The sequence below is a fragment of the Ctenopharyngodon idella genome, chromosome 17, assembly GCF_019924925.1.
Source record: "Ctenopharyngodon idella isolate HZGC_01 chromosome 17, HZGC01, whole genome shotgun sequence".
Lineage (NCBI taxonomy): Eukaryota > Metazoa > Chordata > Actinopteri > Cypriniformes > Xenocyprididae > Ctenopharyngodon > Ctenopharyngodon idella.
In genome coordinates this window covers 8,033,338-8,054,893 of record NC_067236.1, presented here as the reverse complement: position 1 = coordinate 8,054,893, position 21,556 = coordinate 8,033,338, and the positions used below count along the sequence as shown (strand labels likewise).

The window sequence follows — 21,556 nt, the reverse complement described above, 5'->3', positions numbered from 1 at the left end:
TGTATCTTTGCTGAATAAAAGTATTAATTTTGTTAAAAAAATATTTATGGGAATATTTAAGCGAATATGCTTAAAAAAAAAACAATGATTTGCCAAAAGGAAAATAAAAATAAAAGAAATTCTCTGACAACACAATATTTTTTCAAGCATGCCAAGTCTTGTTTTTAAGGATGTTTAAATAATTTTACTGGAAAACCAGACTGATTCAGAGCATAATTTTGCTTCTCTTTGACTGTATTATTTGACTTTGGCAACAAGCCTTATCAGTAAACCATCAGTCCAGTCAACGTATCAGTGAATCCACAAAAACCCATCTGTCCTATTGGGGGTCCTATAGAGGAGAGACAGACACATGAATGTTGAAGAATAAAAATAGAGGAGCAGAGATTTTTTTTAAGTGAGATAAAATAAAGCACAGTTGATCTTCTTTCCTTGATCTCTACACACGCTGTCAGCTGGAGCCATGGTCAAGGGCTAATCTTATCCTTTTCACTATCTCTCTCTCACTTACACACGCACACACATGCACACACACACACACACACACACACACAGAGATGAGTCAAGTCCTCCACTATCCCAACAGCCTCATTAGAACAGATTGGTGCTCTCTCAGCCTTGAAATGGAAACTCTACTATACTGCTGTAGTCGAGAGATCGGGTTTAGTTCAGAATTCTCTGCTGCTGCTGCTGCTGTCATTACTATTAGGGGAGCGGTAGCAGTTTTACAGATAGTATATCATCTTTTTCTCTTTTTTTCACCCCATGATTAAAATGGCTTAATAAACATTAAATAATGTCTTAATGCAAAAGTTTTTTTGGAGGATTAAGGGGTTAAGAGATAGAAAACATCATTAACTCAATATTAAACTACTTAATTGTTAATTGTCAAAGTATGCTTAAAAGAAAACAATTTTTTTAGTAGTTCATATATGTGGTTTTGCTAAGCATATGTGTTTTTATGTGTTTTTAGATACATATATGTGCCGTTGGGCGGCTCACATCATGGTGTGTTCTGGAAGATTGTCTCCACGGCGCTGGCGTTTGGGTTTGTGTGTTTCTGGCATGGTTGCCATGACTATCTGCTGTACTGGGCCCTGCTGAACTGGATCGGGATCTTGGTGGAGAACGTTCTCGCACTCCTCTTCTCTTCTCATCCTCTTCATCACGCTATTGTGAGTTCACACAAACCCAATCTTAAGTATCAGCTTTAAATAAAGTTCAGTGTTTTAATGAAATAAGTTGTTATAAGGTTACTCAATAAATGCCATATGGCACAGCATTAATAATAACAAGCAATTATGGTCTCATCCTAGGTGTGCTATCTGTCACCTCGGATGCAGAGGCGTGGCCTAGCTCTAATCTCCGCCTTCTCCACTGCTCTTCTGATTCTGTCCAATCTGTTTTTTCTGGGCGGGATCCATGTGGGTAGAATCTTCTGGAAGAGGGTGTTTGTCCAAGGTGGGTAATTTATGCACTCTCTTACATACCATTTTGAAAAAGAAGTACACTTTAGCATACTTTTAATAAGATTACTACAGAATTAATATACTTTTAAAAAAATGTACTTAAGTGTGTACAGAATGTAATGTTTGGAACACCATGGCGACAGCTTTCTTACCTGTACGTGACGACGTTTTTCTTCAGGCTGAACTGAGGGAAAGGCATTTTCTTTCAGTTTTTCCCCCTCCGTTTGGCCTAAAACAGTGTCTTCATTGTCATCCAGTTTGAAATGTTGACTACAATTATGGAGGATTTTCAGATTTTCCCTTGCGGTGTTCTCTCCGTGTTTACGATTCTTTGCAGACTTTAGCCACTGCCTACAGTGTGCTGGATCCTTCACTAGAAACCGAAAGTAACTTACTCCTACTAAACATTTACTCTTTCGAATTCTTGCACCCAGGAACAATACAAGTCAACACCATTATAACTAAAAATTTGCTAAGAAGTACAGTATTTCCCACTAAATCAAGGTGATATTTGACTCTGGTAAGCGTATCCATAGCAGACTATGGCCTTGGACAGCAACATGCCCAGTGTGTTATGGATGTTGAAGTTTTCTCTAGTCAGGTAGCATCAATTTTTAAAAGAATTGACCTGTCTACTGCATAGCCAGCCAAGTTTTTTTATTGAAAGCCCATTTTACCAATGGTAAAGTACCCCTTTAAGTACGATTTAAGTACATTATATGTAATTTCATAATGACTTGATTGTCTAAAATATGTTATTGTCTTAAAAATATAAAATTTAAATGTAATATCAAATAACACCCTACAGTGTTATCATTAAATAATCAAAACATAATCATTATTAAAAAATTTGTGTTTTATTAAACACTTTTTTAAGTGTTTTAAGAAACTGTCATGAAGGTGTACACTCTTTAAGTACACTCAAGTGGCTTTTTATTTCATTAATTTTATATTATCTGCAAAGTGCAAGTAAAGTACACATTTAATACAATTTATAAAACGGTTAGTTCCTGTCCTTGATTCTGATTGGTCAATAGCTGTGTTTTATTCACGATAAAACATGGCTATGACCGCTTCACCCAACGGTTCTGTGTATCACTACACAACGCCATTAGCAGCCACTCTTAGCAACGAAAACTATGTTCTCAATTGATATTGTTCATTGAAGCTTACTGTATTATGTAGAAGAGTATTGTGAGAAAGAGATCGAGTGAGCTAGTTTATTACCTGCATTCAGATGCATTTAGCATTTTCCTTCAGGTCAGTCCTATGTTCATAATAAAAAATCTGTTTAAATGTCTGATGTATTATCTTGTCCTTTTAACAGTTAAGGGGTTTTCCCGTGACTGACAGCACTAGTCAAAGCATTTGTCAATTGCGTCTTGTTCCGTGTTCACAACAATTCAGTCTTTTCAATGTAAAAGTCTTCGCTACTGACTGACACACTCATAAAGACAGTCTTTGCCGCTGTCTAATGGCGTAATAATGTGACTTCTGTTGCTGTTCACGGTCAGGGGCTATTTTTTTTTTTCCGGGCGGAAGGAAGGCTTTTAGTGAAAGTTTACTTCATGAAAGTTGCATTGATACATATTTTTGGCTTTAATATTTGTATTGTGTGATAACCGTTTTATAAAAGCAATAAGGTACTCAAGGCTGGTGCTGTATCGTGAATAAGTCACAGCTGAAGGGGTTGCAGGCACTCCGCTTCGCGTTGTGCTTAACACTTCTTTTTTTTTTTTTTTTTTTTTTACAAGGGTAGAAAGACATTCACACACATTGTTGGGATTTCTTTCAGCCCCATCTGTAACAGCTGATAAGTCAACTAAGTTTTTTTTAAACTCTCTGAGAATGTGAAAGTTTTCAACCTTTTAATGTTTTGTGGGTCATGTCAAGTCAGTAATTCAGAAGAAAACCTGTGTGGGACTGCCTGTCATTTCATCCAAGATCAGACCCAAAAGAGAGGAAATGAATTCATGTGTCACTGTTTTGTTGTCGTGCATATGAGATGTTACAAATGATTTTATAAGATTGTTTCTAGGATCGGAGTGGTTTGTTATGAAATATTATTATTATTATTATTATTATTATTATTATTGCTTTTAATATTCAGTAGGGTATTAAAGTCTGACCACACTGAAAAATGTGTGATTCAAAATCAAATTTAATCCTCTAAATCAGGGGTTCTCAACTTTGGTCCTCGAGGTCCACTTTCCTGTTTTGCTCCTTCCCAAATCAAACACACCTGAACAAGCTAATCAAGCTCTTCAGGATTACTAGAAAGCTATACAGGCAGGTAATTTTGGTCCAGGTTAGAGCTAATCATCAGGTTTCAAGCTAGCTGTGAAGTTTATGCAGCTCCAATGCTGCTGCCGTTTATAATAAATTGTCTGAAATCAGCTAAATGTGGTCTCAAACTTTTGAACCCCAAAGTAAATCCATTTGAAAAAGTCAAGATCTTGCTGGTAGCTACTTGGGAGCATTTATTGGCAGTGGAAGCACCGGTGGGCATCTGGACATTTATCTTTAAAGAGTTATAAAAAGAGAGAGGTGTGAAAGTCTTTTAGAAAGAGAAAGGCAGGTGAATGTCTGTCTGGAAGTTTCTAGAAACTGCTATTCATCCATTTGCCACCGGGTACCATAAACACTACAGAGCCTTAACAACGGTCGCCATGGTATCATTCATTCTTGACATCTCTGAAAGGTAGCCATTGCGATACCACCCACCCCCTACAGCAACTGTCAGTCAGACTCTGATGGAAAGGTTTTGTGCCGCTCAGTTAGAGGCAGAAGGAGCTGCGGGGTACAGTAAAGCTCACAGAGAGACCTGCTGGGCACAGACACTCACAGAACCCTGAAGTTATTCATTACTTTATTCAGTTCAATTTGCCATTTATTATAAGAACCATATCCTGCTACATTAGTTACATTTAATTTGTTATATTAGTTAAACTCATTGCAACTTTTTTTGTTTGTTTTACATGACCATTTGAAGTAGTTCAGGTCTTGGATACAGTCCTGGTCAGAATTATTGGCACCCTTGGTAAATATGAACAAAGAAGTCTGTGAAAATAAATCTGAATTGTTAATCCTTTCAACCTTTTATTAAAAAAAAAATCACAAAAATATAACTTTTCATTGAAGTAAAACAATTGAAAATCTCATTATGAAACAAACGTTTTTCTCTAATACACGTTGGTCACAATTAATGACACTCTATTATTATTGCAACCTCCTTTTGCCAAATAACAGCTCTGAGTCTTCTCCTATAATGTTTGGAAAACTCCTGACAAGAGATCAGAGACCATTCCTCCATACAGAGTCTCTCCAGATCTTTCAGATTCCCAAGTCCATGTTGAAACACTCTTTACTTCAGTTTCCTATGGGTTTCAGGTCAGAGGATTGGAATGGCCATGGCAGAACCTTAATTTTGTGCTCAGTGACCCATTTTGATGTTTGTTTTGGATCATTGTCCTGATGGAAAATCCAACCACGGTCCATTATAAGGTTTCTAGCAAAGGCTGTCAAGTTTTAAGTTTTTGACTTTTTGTATTTGATAGATTCCATGATGCCATGTATTTGAACAAGATGTCCAGGACCTCCAGCAGAAAAATAGGCCCACAACATTAAAGATCCGGCAGTATATTTAATCGTACACATGGGGTACTTTTTATCCCTGTGTGCATCAAACCCTTCTCGGTGGTTTGCTGCCAAAAAGCTCTCTTTTTAGTTTCATCTGACCATAGAACCCTGTCCATTTTGAAGTTCCAGTAGTGTCTGACAACTGAATATGTTGGAGTTTGTTTTTGGATGAGAGCAGAGGATTTTATTTGAAACCCTCCCAAACAACATGTGGTGATGTAGGTGCTGTTTGAAATTTTTTTTTTTTTTTTTTTTGAGGCTTTCTGACCCCAAGACTGAGCTATTTTCTGCAATTCTCCAACTGTAATCCTTGTAGAGTCTTTGGCCACTCGAACTATCCTCCTCGCTGTGCATTAAGACAATATAGACACAAGTCCTCTTCCAGGCAGATTCGTAAAATTTCTTGTTTATTGTAACTTGTTAATTATTGCCCTGACTGTGGAATGGGAGTTTTCAATGCTTTAGCTATTTTCTTACAGCCACTTTTTGTGAATCTCAACAATCTCATGCTGCACATCAGAACTATTTTCTTTGCTTTTACTAATTGTGATGGATGATTAAGGGAATATGGCCTTTGTGTTTCCTCATATTTATACTCCTGTGAAATAGGAAGTCATGGCTGGAAAATTTAATGTTGCTGAATTGGAAATATGAAGGGAAAAATACTTCAGAGATATTTTACTCACACGAATTTCTAGGGGTAACAATAATTGGGGCCAAGGTGTATTGGAGAAAAACATTAAATTCATAATATAATGTTCTCCTACATTCATTAGTTCTACTTTTTTTTTTTTTTTTTTTTTAATGAAAGATCAAAAGGATTAACAATGCAGATTTATTTTCATAGCCTTCTTTGATCATATTTACCAAGGGTGCCAATAATTCTGACCACAACTGTAACTCAGGAAAATATTAAAGCATATCAAAGTATGCTTCATGAACTTGCAAAATAAAGATTTTTTGTTGCCTGTATGTTTGTTTTGTTTTTTTGTTTTTTTTCTCATTTACAGTAGGTCAGGTTAATGTTTATTTGATTTTTTTTTTTTTTTTTAAGCAAGTGTTTTTATAAGTATCCTATATAATACAACAATAACCTGTTCTTTTTCTTTCCTCTGTGAGTGTGTGTGTGTTGACATGTCTGTTCCTTATATACTTGGTGTGACGCAAGTCGAGTCATGTTGAGAGGATTTGTGTGTAGCTGGATGAGGACAAAGTTGAGAAAAAACACTTGCACAAATCTGTATTTTTACACAGACAAAATGAGACATAACACACACTGCCTCTGAGCTCCTTAATTTTCTATCCAACTTTTTGTAGCTCTTCTGCTACATTGTAGTGTTTTGTGTTTGTAGTTGTCATGACAAAATGCATTAAGTGGCCAAGCTGTGACTCCAGCACCTGAAGGACAATGTGGTGTAACTAAATGTAATCAACATCCCCCTTCTTTCATTTACTCTCATTTACTTTTTGTTCCATCCTTCTTTTCTCGTCCCTGATGCAACAAGGCAGGTCCTTTTAATGAACCCACCAGAGACAAACGCACACACCTGTCTGGTGTGTTTTAACTGCTTGGGGCTCTAGTGGACATGTTGAGGAGGAACCATGATTATAAGCATCTCCTCATATATATATATATATATATATATATATATATATATATATATATATATATAACATACTGTATGTAGGTTACTTGCACATTGTAGTCGGTTACTGATTCCAAATTACATGACAAAAATTGCAGTTAATAATGTAATGTAGATTACTCATTTTAGGTAATGTATTTTGACTACTTTTTGATTACTTTTAGATTACTTTTGACCTAGCTTGTTTTTCAGATTGACTTGAATAGGATAATCTTGTTCCGTATTGATATAAATTTCAGTGATCAAGTGCTGTGTGGGTCTCAGTTTTCAGTGATAGTCACATGACTAGTGACTGGTCTGTGTGTGCAATTCCACAAACCACAAACTCGTAAGAGCTTCTGAATGTATAAGCAGTAGGCTTTTTATTTAGGAAAATTTAAAATATAACAAAGAATTAGAATAAGTGAGAAATTTACTGCCATTGTGAGAATAACATGTAATCAATAGAAAAAAGTTTTTAAGTAACTAGTCTGATTATGAGTATTTTAACATGTAATATAATGTAATTACAAGTACTTAATTTTTGGTTAATTCAATTAATTTCTGATTACATGTAATTTCTGATTACATGTAATCAGTTACTACCCAGCACTGTGTGTATACATGTCTGTCACTGATAATAATTTGTAAATAAATATATATAATAAAATACATAACTACTACTGAACGAAAATTTATAATAATTTAAAGATTATTTAACATTTATTCATCTTGCAATACATTTATGCATCTGACTTTTTTTTACAGAGCGACAAATGAGAGTAACACAAGCAATTAATCCAAGGGAAGGAAAAAGTAATAAAAAGAACTACTACCATAACACATATCCAAAAGTACTTGAGAGGAGCAGACATATAAGTGCATTAAGTGAAGTGCTCCCGGAGAAGGTGTGTCTTCAGCCATTTTTGAAGATTATAATGGATTCTGTTGTTCAGGCGAAGGTTGGAAGGTTATTTCACCAGCAGGGGATAGTGAGTGTAAAGGTTTTAGAAAGTGACCCTGTGCCATGTTGTGATGGCACCACTAGACAGTTGTTCATTTACTGACTGCAGGGGGCAACAGAGAATGTAAATGGAAAAATGAGTGAATACACCCCTGTGGTCTAGTAAGATTTCACATTTTATACCTAATGTGTGTGAGGTTAAAAGCGGAGCTCAAATGATCCCTGTATACTGCAGTAACTGCTACATAAGCAATTCTGTACTAAGAAAGCACCAGACTTTTATGTTTTGTGTGTGTGAAAGCCTTCATGTAAACACTTCATTCGATCCAACTGAGCTCATTCCAAAATTGGAAGGGGTGGATCTGAAATAATCTGATAAATTAAACAGTTGAAATACCTTGCACATACACTATATTGCCAAAAGTATTGGGAAACCCCTCCAAATCATTGAATTCAGGTGTTCCAATCACTTCCATGGCCACAGGTGTATAAAATCAAGCACCTAGGCATGCAGACTGCTTCTACAAACATTTGTGAAAGAACGGGTCGCTCTCAGGAGCTCAGTGAATTCAAGCGTGGTACCGTGATAGGTTGCCACCTGTGCAATAAGTCCATTTGTGAAATTTCCTCACTACTAAATATTCCACGGTCAGCTGTTAGTGGTATCATAGCAAAGTGGAAGCAATTGGGAAGAACAGCAACTCAGCCACGATATGGTAGGCCACGTAAAATCACAGAGCGGGGTCAGCGCATGCTGAGGTCACAGTTTGCAGTTTGCAGAAGTCGCCAACTTTCTGCAGAGTCAATAGCTACAGACCTCCAAACTTCGTGTGTCCTTCAGATTAGCTCAAGAACAGTGTGTAGAGAGCTTCATGGAATGGGTTTCCATGGCCGAGCAGCTGCATCCAAGCCGCCACTGGACTCTAGAGCAGTGGAGACGTATTCTCTGGAGTGACGAATCACGCTTCTCTGTCTGGGAATCCAATGGACGAGTCTGGGTTTGGCGGTTGCCAGGAGAACGGTACTTGCCTGACTGCACTGTGCCAAGTGTAAAGTTTGGTGGAGGGGGGATTATGGTGTGGAGTTGTTTTTCAGGGGTTGGGCTTGGCCCCTTAGTTCCAGTGAAAGGAACTCTTAATGCTTCAGCATACCAGGACATTTTGGACAATTTCATGCTCCCAACTTTGTGGGAACAGTTTGGGGATGGCCCCTTCCTGTTCCAACATGACTGCGCATCAGTGCACAAAGCAAGGTCCATAAAGACATAGAGGAGCGAGTTTGGTGTGGAGGAACTTGACTGGCCTGCACAGAGTCCTGACCTCAACACCTTTGGGATGAATTAGAGCGGAGACTGTGAGCCAGGCCTTCTTGCCAACATCACTGCCTGACCTCACAAACGCGCTTCTAGAAGAATGGTCAAAAATTCCCATTAACACACTCCTAAACCTTGTGGAAAGCCTTCCCAGAAGAGTTGAAAAAGGGTTACAAAAGGGTGGGCCAACTCCATATTAAACCTTACGAATTAAGAATGGGATTAAAGTTCATGTGCACGTAAAGGCAGGCAATATAGTGTATGTGCAGTAACATGATGTACATGTTTAGGCCTACATACATTTTACCTCTTGCGAACTACTTGCGTCTTATGAACTGGTCAGCGCAGGAGATTTAATGTTTACTAAATATTTGACTAAAAAAAAAGCTCTTCAGACATATGTCTGCTTTCTTTTTATGTCATGAAGGCAAAAATGACAATTATGCTTGTATGCTCTGGCAACATTATAGCGGCGTCTGATTCTGAACATAGCGAATGGGTACTGCGTAGTTTTGTTCGAAATACATGTAATGCACATGTAAACAAATATGTGATTTGGATTGTAATGTTTAGGGTTAATATAAACAGATCCGAATCTGAAATCATATTGGATTAATTTTGGATTGACAAAAATTAGTGCATGTAAACATGCCAAGTTTCCTGCACAGAACAAAGAATGCAGCGTGATCCGTAATGTCAGATTTGTAAACAAATTACTCTTAACAGGTATAACAGTCGATTTTGTGACCTATCAAATTCTGTGACCGTAGTAGATGCTGTAGTGATGATAGGGTTAAAGGTGCTGGATGTTTTTTTTTTTTTTTTTTTTTTTTGTACTGTACTAAAGCATAAAAATGCCATATGTTTGCAGAGATTTAGGAAACATGCCAACAGCCTGTTATTCTACTTTGAAATGTGCGTTCCAGGTCGAAATGTCTGTTTGTTTTTTGTTTTGGTCTGTGTGATCCCGCCCACTGCCAATTTACCCAATAGTATTTCAACACCCTGGGTTGCTCAGTAACGGCATTCCAAATTCAAAATATTGGAGAGAATTGTTTTTCCCCACCCCTCCTCCTTGAGCCGTTGATTTATCCATGTTTTAATATGCCTCAGGTAATAGAGCTGGCGATAAAGCTTAGACAAAAAACACAGCGTATTGCAGACATGAAAGCCAGCAAACGAACTGGGTCAGAGATCGCAGAATCCACCCAACCTAAAAAAACTTTTAGGCATCCATCTAAAAAGCTCTATGACCAGAGGCATATAAAAATACAGATAAATCAACAGATCAAGGAGGAGGGGTAGGGGAAACAACGGTCTCCAGTATTTTGAATTTGGACTGCTCTTTGGACTGCTCTAGTACTCATTTCAACTGCTAGCTGTCAATATTACATACTGGAAAAAAGTAAATAAAGTTGAGGTTAGTGTAAGAGTGAGAACAGAACCTACAATGGTCACAGAATTCAGTAAGTCACAGAATTTGGTATAACACCATTTCTTTTTATTTAATAAGTCAAACGGTGTGGAATTTGCAAGTTAATTAGCCCTTGGAACAGTATTGCCAAGTCTGCGGTTTTCCCGCGGAATTGGGCTACTTAGTTTTGAGTAGCAATTGGGCGGGTTTTGTTGTGAAAACCTGGCAACCCTGCCTTGGAATCAGACTCGCACAATAAAATGAATCGTTCAGAGCCGTTTCGGAGTTTAACTTTACAGCAAACTCCCTTACAGAGTCATGAGTCATTTTCTAGGTATGTCCAACAGGGGCTGTGACATTAGGTTTGTGAAACTTACATTTGTCTACTTGCTAGCAGGTTGCATATATGACAACGCATAATTAAAGATATATATTCACAACATAGATTTGTTGTATAAATTAATAACAGTGTTCTATAATAAATTGATAATAGTATTCTAATTTTTGAGCTTAAAATATTATTGGATTTTGTTTAACACATTCCTAAATGTTTGATTCTTCTTTTTTCCTGGAGCCCTGTATCTGTCCAAGTACAGTTCAGGTACCCTCAGGGAATTGACAAATCCAGATACAGCCTTGCTTCCAGTTTGGTGTCTGCTTATTACCTTGTTTATAGGCTTTAAAATTCAAACTACAATATTCAGTCTGCTTACCTTTGTTTTGTACCATTCAAACTCTCTTTCTCCTCTATTTCTTCCACAGGCTGGTCTTCCGTGGCTGTTCCAATGGTTGCTTTTCTATATTGCTTTGCTCAAGTTGGTATTGAGTGGGACATGAGATGACAACACTGCTCAGGGTGGAATCATGGGAAGGCAGAAAATACAATGGTATTTAAAGTTTTATAAAAGTTTCGACCAGTCACAATGTGGACAACTCTAGCATTCCTTTCAACTCCTGCAATATCATGTGATTATGTTTGTATATAATACTGTAGCTATGCTGTATTTGAAGAGTGTGTGTGTGAAAATGAAATGGTGTGAATGCTCCAGGTGTGTGTTTGATGGTTAATCCTGGTTTATTTATGAGTTTGCCTGAACACTGATGGTGACACATGCCTCTGATCAGCGGCCAGGATACAGCCAGACCATTGCTCTCGCTCTCTCTTTTTCTGTCCCTCCATCTGTGTATATTTCCATCCTCAGGTTCATTTTGTCCCTCTGATCTTTCTTGTCCTGATCTATCTGTCTTATGTTTTTATCCATCATTCTCTCTTTCTCCTTGTGTATCTACTTCTATCTTCTTACTAACAGCTCAAGCTGCTCTGTGTGGTTAATTAGATCAGTGATCTGCTAGCCTGGAGTTTCTCCTTTATTAGAGAGAGGTAAGACGTGTGTGTGTGTTTCAGTGTTAGGAGGGATTACACTTTAAAGAGCTTTATCTCTGCAGCGTACCTTTATCAGCATCAGATTAATCTTTCATAATCCTTTCACAAAATCTCTCTCTCAGGTTCAATTTTAGTTTGCTTTATTAGCAGGATAAAACTGTATATTTGTATTACCATATGCTTATAAATGGCCATATTGCCATTGCAGCATAGAAGCAATGAAAAATTTTGCAATATAAAATAATACTGCAAGTTAACAAATAAGCAAAATATGATTTAATAAAAAAAAAAAAGTAAATATAAATTTAATTTAATTCAATTCAATTATTATTATAGTATGTATTATTAAAAGTAATTACAAGTGCACTGGCACGATTTTGCCATTATCGCAATCCCTGTCTCTTTCTCTGCGATATGATGTTATTTTAGATGTAGATGGTATGGCAGAGGTCATGTGACCTGCCCTTTTTGTGAGTCATGCTGAAATTGCTTACTGACATCACACGTTACACAGGTCCTTGATGTGCATATGTGTGTGTGTGTGTGTGTGTGTGTGTGTGTGTGTGTGTGTGTGTTTCTCAGCATAGTTCACTCTGCTATGCTAGCTATGCTAATGAATGTTGATTAATTATGTAAAATTACACACAAAAAAACAAAAAACAAACAAACTCTGTATTTCCTTCTGCTGAAGTCAGCATGAATTGCTGTTTACAAACCATTTTTTATAATATAAACAATATTTAATGAGATAAATGCAGTGCGGGATTTTTTTTTATTCATTGGGAGTAGGATTGGATGATGAAAAGTGGGCGTTACATACCTTTTAGTTCACCCAAAAATGAAAATAATGTCATTAATTACTCACCCTCATGTCGTTCCACACCCGTAAGACCTTCATTCATCTTCGGAACACAAATTAAGATATTTTTTCACGAATTGAATCAGTGACTCGGAGCGCCAAAGTCACGTGATTTCACCAGTTTAGCCATTTGATAGGAGATCCGAATCACTGATTCGATTCGTAAAGCTCCGAAGCAGTGTTTTGAAATCGGCCCATCACTATATTGTTGAAAAGTCGTTATTTTGTTTTCTTGTCGCTTTATAATATTAAGGTAGAACCACTTAACTCACATGAACTGTTTTAAATATGTTTTTATTACCTTTATGGATCTTGAGAGAGGAAATGTCATTGCTTTGAATGCAGGCCTCACTGAGCCATCGGATTTAATCAAAATATCTTAATTTGTGTCCCGAAGATGAATGAAGGCCTTACGGGTGTAGAATGACATGAGGTTGAGTAATAAATGACATTATTTTCATTTTTGGGTGATCTAACCCTTTAATGGAGCTAGACCTGAAAGCAGTTTCGTTAAAACAATGGCTAAATAGCTATTTGGTTATTGGTGAACATTATCAAATAACCTGTTTCAAATAGATATTATGGACAATTTTATTTCTTTTGAATAAGTAAATCATTCACATTGATTTCATGCTGACTTTAAAGCTGAAAGTAGCTTTCATGTTCTAAAAGAAAGAGAAATGCATCATTTGACTGCAATCAAGTAAAGAGAGTATGGGCGAAAATACATATATAAAATATTTTATTGTCATAAATAATATTTTACAGCAATTTTACAAATTTTGTCTTTGTGCTTTACAGTAGTAGTAATTTTCATGTGAAGAAATGATTTCAGTGAGGATGTTTCAGTCAGTGAATAATGACCATGCTGTCTGCTGAATACATCTGAAATAAGTTCTTAATTAGGGCTGTTTTTAAAAGAACGACCCTTAGAAGGACCTATGTGAGCGGACAGACATGTTTGTTCTTACAAACCCTGCAGTTTGATAGAACAGCACAGCTCCAGCTTCAGTGTTAAAAAATACTCATTGTTCCCCAAAATATTGTACCGTACATGTCAAGTTTCTGTTCAAACATATTTATGTACATGCAGCAACACACAAACTAATATACTGTGTGTACAATAGCATGTTTGGTTGATTCTCACAAAATCGGTCAAGAATGGTAAATGTTCAGTTCATATTTAACCCCAAATTCAAAAGGAAAAAATAAGAAATTATATTTTGCATGAATAAATACATGTTAAGATTTTAATTTTTATGTTTTTATAGTTTTACATTAATCATTTCATGTTCAATTCTCAATACTGTAATGCAAGAAAAATATTTTATGTAAATGATAAATTACTTATGGTAGTATTCTTTGTACTAAATTAATTACATTTAATATTAATATTTTAAATTAATTGTAAGATTTTATATTTAATCAATTATAGTTATTTTTAATTTAATATCATGATAAAATGGTCCTAAAAATTTACTTTATACAAAATATAATTTTTTTTTTTGATTTTGGGATAAAAATGACATTTACTCATTTAGGCTTCTGTGAAAGAAACCTGACCATAGAAAAAGTTTCTTTATCATGGACTGGTCTCTAAAGATGTAGTGGCCTGTTTTGTCGAGACAAGATATTTGGTTCCAGGGTATTCAAACTGCCTAATGCGAGATTCATTTCTTCTTACTAAATGCAAATTTGGACTCACTTGCCAAGAGTCAGACAGGTCTGCTACAAAGACTGAATCCATTAGCTCTATGGGGTAAGAGGCAAGAGATTAAATACTCCTGCAGTAGAGTTTTCCTTTGTATTTACCATGCATGTCTTAGCCTAATTTTAGGTGCAAATCAAGCCATGCTGTTGTTGTATTTGATCAAATCAGTCACGATCAGATGGTAACGAATCTCTGTAAGTAAAGTAAACCATGCATCTAAAGGCTGCGTGTCTCTGCCTAAACGAAATAACTCTGTACAATCCTCAATCTCATTCTCTTACAATGGAAAAAGTGCATTCTCTGAATATTAAAACTCTTATTGCTGTGCTACACAGGCATGCAGTGACATCAGGGCTGCAATTTGTTTCTTATATTACGTTGGTTACATCATGTGGTTCAGGTTAAATGTTATATCTGGGCTGGAGAAGCGTGACAGGAGTAATCTGTGTGAAATACAGCAGCAATGATTATTGCTTCAGAATCAGCTCAGGCTGATGTTTTACATTCCAGTTTACATGGATTTGCATGTCAGTATTGTTATTAATATTACTGTAACATTCATATGTCTTATTTAAAATCAGTTCTGGGCTGCCGGATACAAACGCTAAACCTTATCCAATTTCTACTCAGTATTTGGTGTCTAAGCAAATGACCCATAATATTAAAGCTAATTAAGATATCATTATTGTAAAACAAGCTCTGAAGCATAAAATAACCTTAATGGGAATTTTGCCATTTAATATTGTTCCTCTGGTGTCCTGCTGATAGAATGAGATAATCGTCTCTTAAGGGCAAAATATATATATATATATATATATATATATATATTTAAAGAAACTAGGATTTTTTGCCATACAACATTTTCAGACTGTACAAAATGTACCTTTTTTGTAACATAAATAAATCTTCATGTAGGATAAACATGACGTTTGAAGCTTCTTGTCTTTCTTTCTCCAACAAAATCTTTTTTTAATTTCTGATGTAATGTTTGATATGACCTTGGTAGCTTTTTGGTTTTGTGTCATTCTTCCGAGTCACATTTCTCTCTCTCTCTGCTCTCAGGTAGTGTAGAAGCAGGTGATACTGACCTCAGTACATCTCCCGTGGACCTGATAATGACCTCTCTAACCTGAGAACATCTCACAGCATGCTAACATGTCCCTTAACCGCTCATCTGACGCACACAGTATGTTCATTACCACGATTCTCAACACACACAACATGTTTATCAGAGTTTGTATGGTCAGGCACTCTCTTTCTGAGATACAAATGAGAAAACCTGAATGGTTAAGCATCATCTCAGAATAAATACAAGTTCATATGTTCTATGACAGATCAGGTTTGGTGGTGGTGTTCAGAAAAGAGGGGTAATGCATGAGACTCGATCTCTGTGTTCCCCCTGGACCTCATTATGGAAATCAAGGTAGCGTTGATATGAGGGGAGGGACGCTGAAACAGAGCGCAAAATAAACAGCTATTTATACCTTAGCCATGTGATTAATGGATTAACTCTTAATTTGCACTAGTAGCTTTATTTAATATAATAATAGGGGAGACTGGGACTAGCTGTCACAACTCCAGTGAATATTTCTCAAGGTTGTTTCATTTAATTTATTTTTTTTACAAGGCATTTTCTCTATAGACACATACCTTAAAGTCTTGGCTACAAAAAAACATTTGGACAGTTTCACCAATATTGTCTAGGAAAAAAAAAAAAAAGAAGATTCAGTTCATTGACCATGCTGTTCAGTTCTCACAGTGGGAACCTGCTATTAAAAAGCCTATTTTAGGCTTTTGACAAGCAGCCCCAGTCACCCCTGCTGACCAATGAAAAGTTAAACATTTGTTTAAAGAACATCAGACATAATAACAAGGCTGGTGAGAAGATAATGCCACATTTGCGGTAATGAGTATGTAAAAACATCCAGGAAGGGGGTCAGAATGAGCTCTCAGACCATCACCCCCCTTCGTTCCTGAGATTCTTTGTGTTTTAATGTTTGCTGTAATGCTGCAAGTTTCTCATAACTGTGTTATGATATACTGTGGTGTTGTGACTGAAATATTGTGTATTGATTACATCCATCATTTCATTTTGGAAAACAAAGCTACAGTGCACAACAGATCGGAATAATAATAGTGTGCTCGTGGTTTAATATGTTTGTGTGCTTTCTGGAAGACCCAATCATTGATAAAGAAACCACATACATTCTTTTGTTTCACTAGTTCTTTCAGTGTTATTTTATAAAACTTGGCCACTGCAATCCAGCAAGTCAATAATGAACCTATTGATATAATGCCTATTGTAGACCAGAGGACGTGAAGATCCTTTCACATGACTTCCATCAACATCTACAACTGCATTGAACATCATGCTACAGCATTACCTCTGACCGACACACTGTGCAGGCCACATAAAACACTCAAAGTTAAAATATTTCACTCACCGTCAAAGAAATATCCATTGACCGTATAAGGGGAAGGACAAGGACCACTTGTGGAATAAACCATTTATAAGCTGATAATTGTTCACCCTCATGTCGCTCCAAACCAGTAAGACTTTCGTTCATCTTCTGAACACAAATGAAGATCTTTTTAATGAAATCTGAGAGCTTTATGTCCTTTTATTGACAGCCTGCACAACCACTTTCAAGCCCCAAAAAGGTAAAGACATCATTAAAGTAATCCATGTGACTCCAGTGGTTTAACCATGATTTTATGAAGCAGTGCTAGTGCTTTGTGCAAAAAAAAACATAATTTTACCATTTTATTTACAAAATATTAACCTCCGATGTGCATTCACGCAACAACATCTGCTCTCGCATCAACAACACACATGCTCGTGCTCTCATGAACACGCGTTGGAGATTAATATTTTGTAAATAAAGTGATAAGTTATGTTTTTTTTTTTTTTTGCGCAAACAAAGCATTTGTATCGCTTAATAAAATTAAGGTTAAACCACTGGAGTCACATGGATTACTTTTATGATGTCTTTACTAAATTCCTGGGGCTTGAAAGTGGTAGTTGCGTAGCTGTCAATGGAGAAACAGAAATCTTTCTGATTTCGTTAAAAACATTTTCATTGGTCTTCCGAAGATGAATGAAAGTCTTCCAGGTTTGGAACGACAAGAGGGTGAGTAATTAATGACAGAATTTTCATTTTTGGGTGAACTAACCCTTTAATATTTATGTTATGAATGATAACTAAAAATGGCCGATATTACATTTCTATAGTTTTTTTTGTATACATTAAAAATAAAACATTAAAATCTAAAATAACTTTAATGCTAAAAGTGAATTTAGGCATCACAACATTATAATGTACACTATGAAATTGGATATTCATTTAAAAAATTTGCTACAGATTAAAATTAACAGTCTTGTTAAATTAAGTTAGTTAAAGACTAAATTCAAGTGAGCGTTAGATGATGGCAAATGTAATGCAAACAAAATATGGGAAGTGTATACAGTATGTACTGTACAATTTAAATATCCAATATTGCCTGATATTTAACAAATAAAGCTGTAAAAAAAAAAAAATCTGTAATATTAACCAGTGACCAATATGGTACCGATATATTGTGCATCCCTAAACATTATACCATTATACCACAGATTTATTTGATATTTTGTTGAGATGTGCATTGACGCAAGTCATGGAAAGGGCCTCAACAGCTGTTACACTTCAAAACCCCTGAAGAGCTCATTAGTTTCTCCAGTAACATATACAACTCATGGGATAGTAGTTGATTTGTCATTGTACAAACACATTTGGCTGGGGTTTCCATGGTTCCTGGGATGCTCTCTGCTTCTTCAATCTTTCGGCTAGCAGCTCATATCCACACCACCACATATTTGGGCAAGACGCTTAGTTCTGTGATTCCTGATAATGGCATGTGTTCGGTAGTGAGATAACCAACGGGATGATGCAGAATGCATCTCTATACCAGAAAGACTGCAGAGCATGAACAGCGGTGTGTATGTGAGAGCGTGAAAGAGAGAGGGGAAGACAGGCTACATGAGTCGTATCTTGAAGGGCCCGCACTTGCAGTTGGGGACTGTGCATTACCATGACAACCATCAGTCGGAGTGGGCCCTGCGGCAAGAGCTCTCGCTGTCTGTCAGCCTCACAAGACTAAAACAGGGAGCAGTTCGACACAAAGAGTGTCTGTGTGACAAATAACACACCATCGCTTTGGTATCGCAGATGCTCTGCCTTGGGATAGGACATCCTCTTCTCCTTTCCAGTGTCTCATTTCATCCTTTCCCTCACTCATTCTCTCTCTCTCACACACACACTCACTCTCAGAGTGTCTGTCATGCTTTTTGCTGGCACAGATGTCAGAAGTAGTTCCTTTTTTTAAATTCTTTTCTCAGAGAAAATCTCTGAATCATTTCCCTTTCAAGAAGTAAGATGCTTACCTCTCTCATTTTCCTCAAGGAAATATGTCCTCTTTGTCCATGTCTGGCGATGTCGGTCGTGAGATCTGGAAGAGTGACATGGGAGAGGTCGGAGACTTTCTGCTCCTTAGCAACCTTAACACCTCAGCGACCTGTGTCTCCAAGGCAACCATTCTGTTACCTAGCACCGACAGCTCCTCTTTAAGTTCAGTGCGGAGTTCCAGGAGTGAGGCGTGCAGCGTGTGTTCGGGAATAGGTGGGATAGGTGGGATTGGGGGAGTTTTTCCGTCGGGCTGGATTGGGCTTCGGTCTACAGGGGTGCGGGCGCCACCCTCGTCCAGCCGTAGGTCGCTTTTGGTGATGCCGCTGTCGCAGGAGTCGGTCTTCTTCAGTCCACTGGGCTCGGAAGTCTTTCCGGAACTGCTCCGCTCTGGGAGAGTCTCCATTGATTCTGCTTTAGGAACGTTTCCCCAGCTCTCTGGCTTCGCCATGCTCTCCCTAAACCTGGCCCACCCTCGTGCGCGTGGCTCTGATGTCCGAGGGATGTTTGGGGTAGGGGCGCTGAGCTTGGCCTGGTCGAATGGACCTAGGGTGCGGGTTTTGTTCGGGTGGGATGGGATAGGCGTGGCTGGGCTCTCCGTTACTGTGACGATGCTTGTGGTGGCGACCACATCTTGGCTGATGACTTCATTGTGGATTTGGCCCTTCTCGAGATCAGAGTCATCGGAATTGGGCCGCACAGCGGCAAGACGTGCTTCCTTCTGCTGGCGGAAACGCTGGAACAGACGGCGGACAGGATGATCGGGGGGAAGATTCAGTGGGGCCTCGTTCTTCCTCCTCTGCCTCTCCTCTTCCTCGCGTTTCACATCACTGATCTTTCTGAACACAAGCTGAAAAGACACAGTTAGTTAAAAATACACATAGGCAACCATTAAACAAGCACATCAAAACTCAAACATTATTATACTATAATATACTACAAAGCAGAGGTGTAAAGAGCACCTGAAAGCCATATTTGAGTAAAAGTACAGGTACCTTGCAGCAAAAATGACTCCATTACAAGTTACAAGTCACCAATTCCAATATGACTTGAGTAAAAGTTTTAGAGTATCTGATTTTAAGAGTACTTAAGTATTTTACTCATACTGAATGTAGACTCAAAGATGCACTAGTCCTCAACACCTGAGAGACATATCAGTGAAAAAAAGAAACAGTTGATTTGTGAGGAGAGCAATCACATATTCATTTTCTAAAATCAAAATAAAACTGATCACCTCAAAACTGCAATAAATCAAAGTCGACACAACAGCCTCTTAAACGTCTACAAACACTCAAGTCTCAGTTAAGCTCAAGTGCTCAAAAAGGCCATAAGTAAACCAATTTCCTTCAAAAAGGTATTGTCAATATAGCTAGGGTAACCGGACGTTCTGTTTTTCAGCTCCATTTTTATTGTCCCGACTTATTAAGAAAAAAATCATGTTTTGTCCCGCATTTCATCTTTCCTAAAATTTCTTTATTAAATTTCTCATAATCAGAGAACGAGTAGTAGACGTGTTCTGTCACGTGAGAACAGCCCAATCAATTTGTTGAAGAACAAAAGTACCATCCAATCACAATTCGTTATTGATTAACTTGCCGTTAGTGAAGGCGGGATAGGCGGAATCGCGCTGAATGACACACACCAGAAGCGCTCTCTCTCTCTTTCCTTGCGCGCAATCCCCAGTTCTCTCAGACAGCGCGCGATCAGTTCTCCTTGCGCCTGAATATGGACATACAGTTTTTCAAAATGTCCATCGTGTGGAGTATCTCATGTAAATACAGTTGGTTGTGGCTTAAGTGGACGTAAACAGGTGGGTGAAAATCAGATATGTGTCAGTACATCCATGAATTCGGTCTGAAAGGGACAGTAGTCTAATTAAATAATTGTCTGTCATTAATGTTAATCAAACAACAAAAGATGTTAAATAAATGTATACATGGTCATATTGTTTGTAAATTTCTGCTCACCCGTCCTGTATTCCACCATGAGAAATCTGGTCACCTTAAATATAGCGGATAAATAAAATAATGTTAAGTAAAATTAAATAGACAAAGTCTACTTGCACTGGATGTGCTGGTTTCAGCCTCCTCACCGGCTGCAGTCATGACCACATCTCCTAAATCAAAACCCCTGCGTTTGGAAGAGTAAATGCAAAACGCACAAGATATAGTAACTTCAATGCCCTTAGATGGCAATATTGCTTCCTTATAGCAGAAACAAACTGCTGCAGAAAAAGTTAGGCGCCTTGCAAAATGTAATGTGTCATTGCATTACTCATCACAACTGTATTGGAGTAAAAAATACATTTTAAAAGTACACAAGTAGAGAGTAAAAGTTGCTAATATCTTTGATACTCAGTAAAACTACAAAGCAGCCAAAAAGATACTTAAGGTCAGTAACTAATTACATTGATTTACTCAAATACTTTACACCACTGCTACAAAGCGATTTACCTTGCATTCAAGGTATACATTTTTCAGTTTGTGCATTCCCTTGGAATCAAACCCATGATCTTGGCATTACTAGTGCCATATTTTACTGTTTGAGCTTTAGGAATGCTTTAGCATAATATAGTTCTAAAATATTTTTAAAAAAATATGTAATATAATAGAATATGAATAAATTTTTCTATCAAACTGACCCCTTTTTCAACTGTTTTTGTCCATAAAAAAAGTAAAGGTGGACTATCCCTTTACTGTCACATTAAAACAAAATAAACTGTGGTCAGTCACTTTACATC

The 21,556-nt window shown here is 37.2% G+C and overlaps 2 protein-coding genes across 15 annotated transcripts in view; one reads left to right on the top strand and one right to left on the bottom strand.

Annotated features, from left to right (window-relative positions):
* hhat (hedgehog acyltransferase) overlaps positions 1 to 21,556 on the top strand; it is an 80,971-nt gene that overhangs the window by 26,170 nt on the left and 33,245 nt on the right. The window contains exons 10-14 of one of the 7 annotated variants that reach the window (XR_007926007.1): positions 974 to 1,175; positions 1,317 to 1,461; positions 11,186 to 11,310; positions 11,734 to 11,804; positions 15,440 to 16,586. Coding sequence is in view for 5 of the 7 variants with exons in the window: in XM_051868972.1 (XP_051724932.1) it covers positions 974 to 1,175; positions 1,317 to 1,461; positions 11,186 to 11,265 (427 nt within the window). In the remaining 2 variants the exon portion in view is untranslated. Of the gene's footprint in view, positions 1 to 973; positions 1,176 to 1,316; positions 1,462 to 5,026; positions 6,539 to 11,185; positions 15,304 to 15,439; positions 16,587 to 21,556 lie in introns of those variants that run through there. The other 6 variants (XR_007926006.1, XM_051868972.1, XM_051868971.1 and 3 more) reach the window with 6 other exon arrangements.
* kcnh1a (potassium voltage-gated channel, subfamily H (eag-related), member 1a) overlaps positions 13,392 to 21,556 on the bottom strand; it is a 66,239-nt gene continuing 58,074 nt past the window's right edge. For 4 of the 8 annotated variants that reach the window (XM_051868947.1, XM_051868950.1, XM_051868951.1 and 1 more), the window contains one exon: positions 13,392 to 19,666. In XM_051868947.1, the coding sequence (XP_051724907.1) occupies positions 18,812 to 19,666 (855 nt within the window). In that variant the 3' untranslated portion in view covers positions 13,392 to 18,811. The remainder of the gene's footprint in view (positions 19,667 to 21,556) is intronic. The other 4 variants (XR_007926005.1, XR_007926004.1, XM_051868948.1 and 1 more) reach the window with 4 other exon arrangements.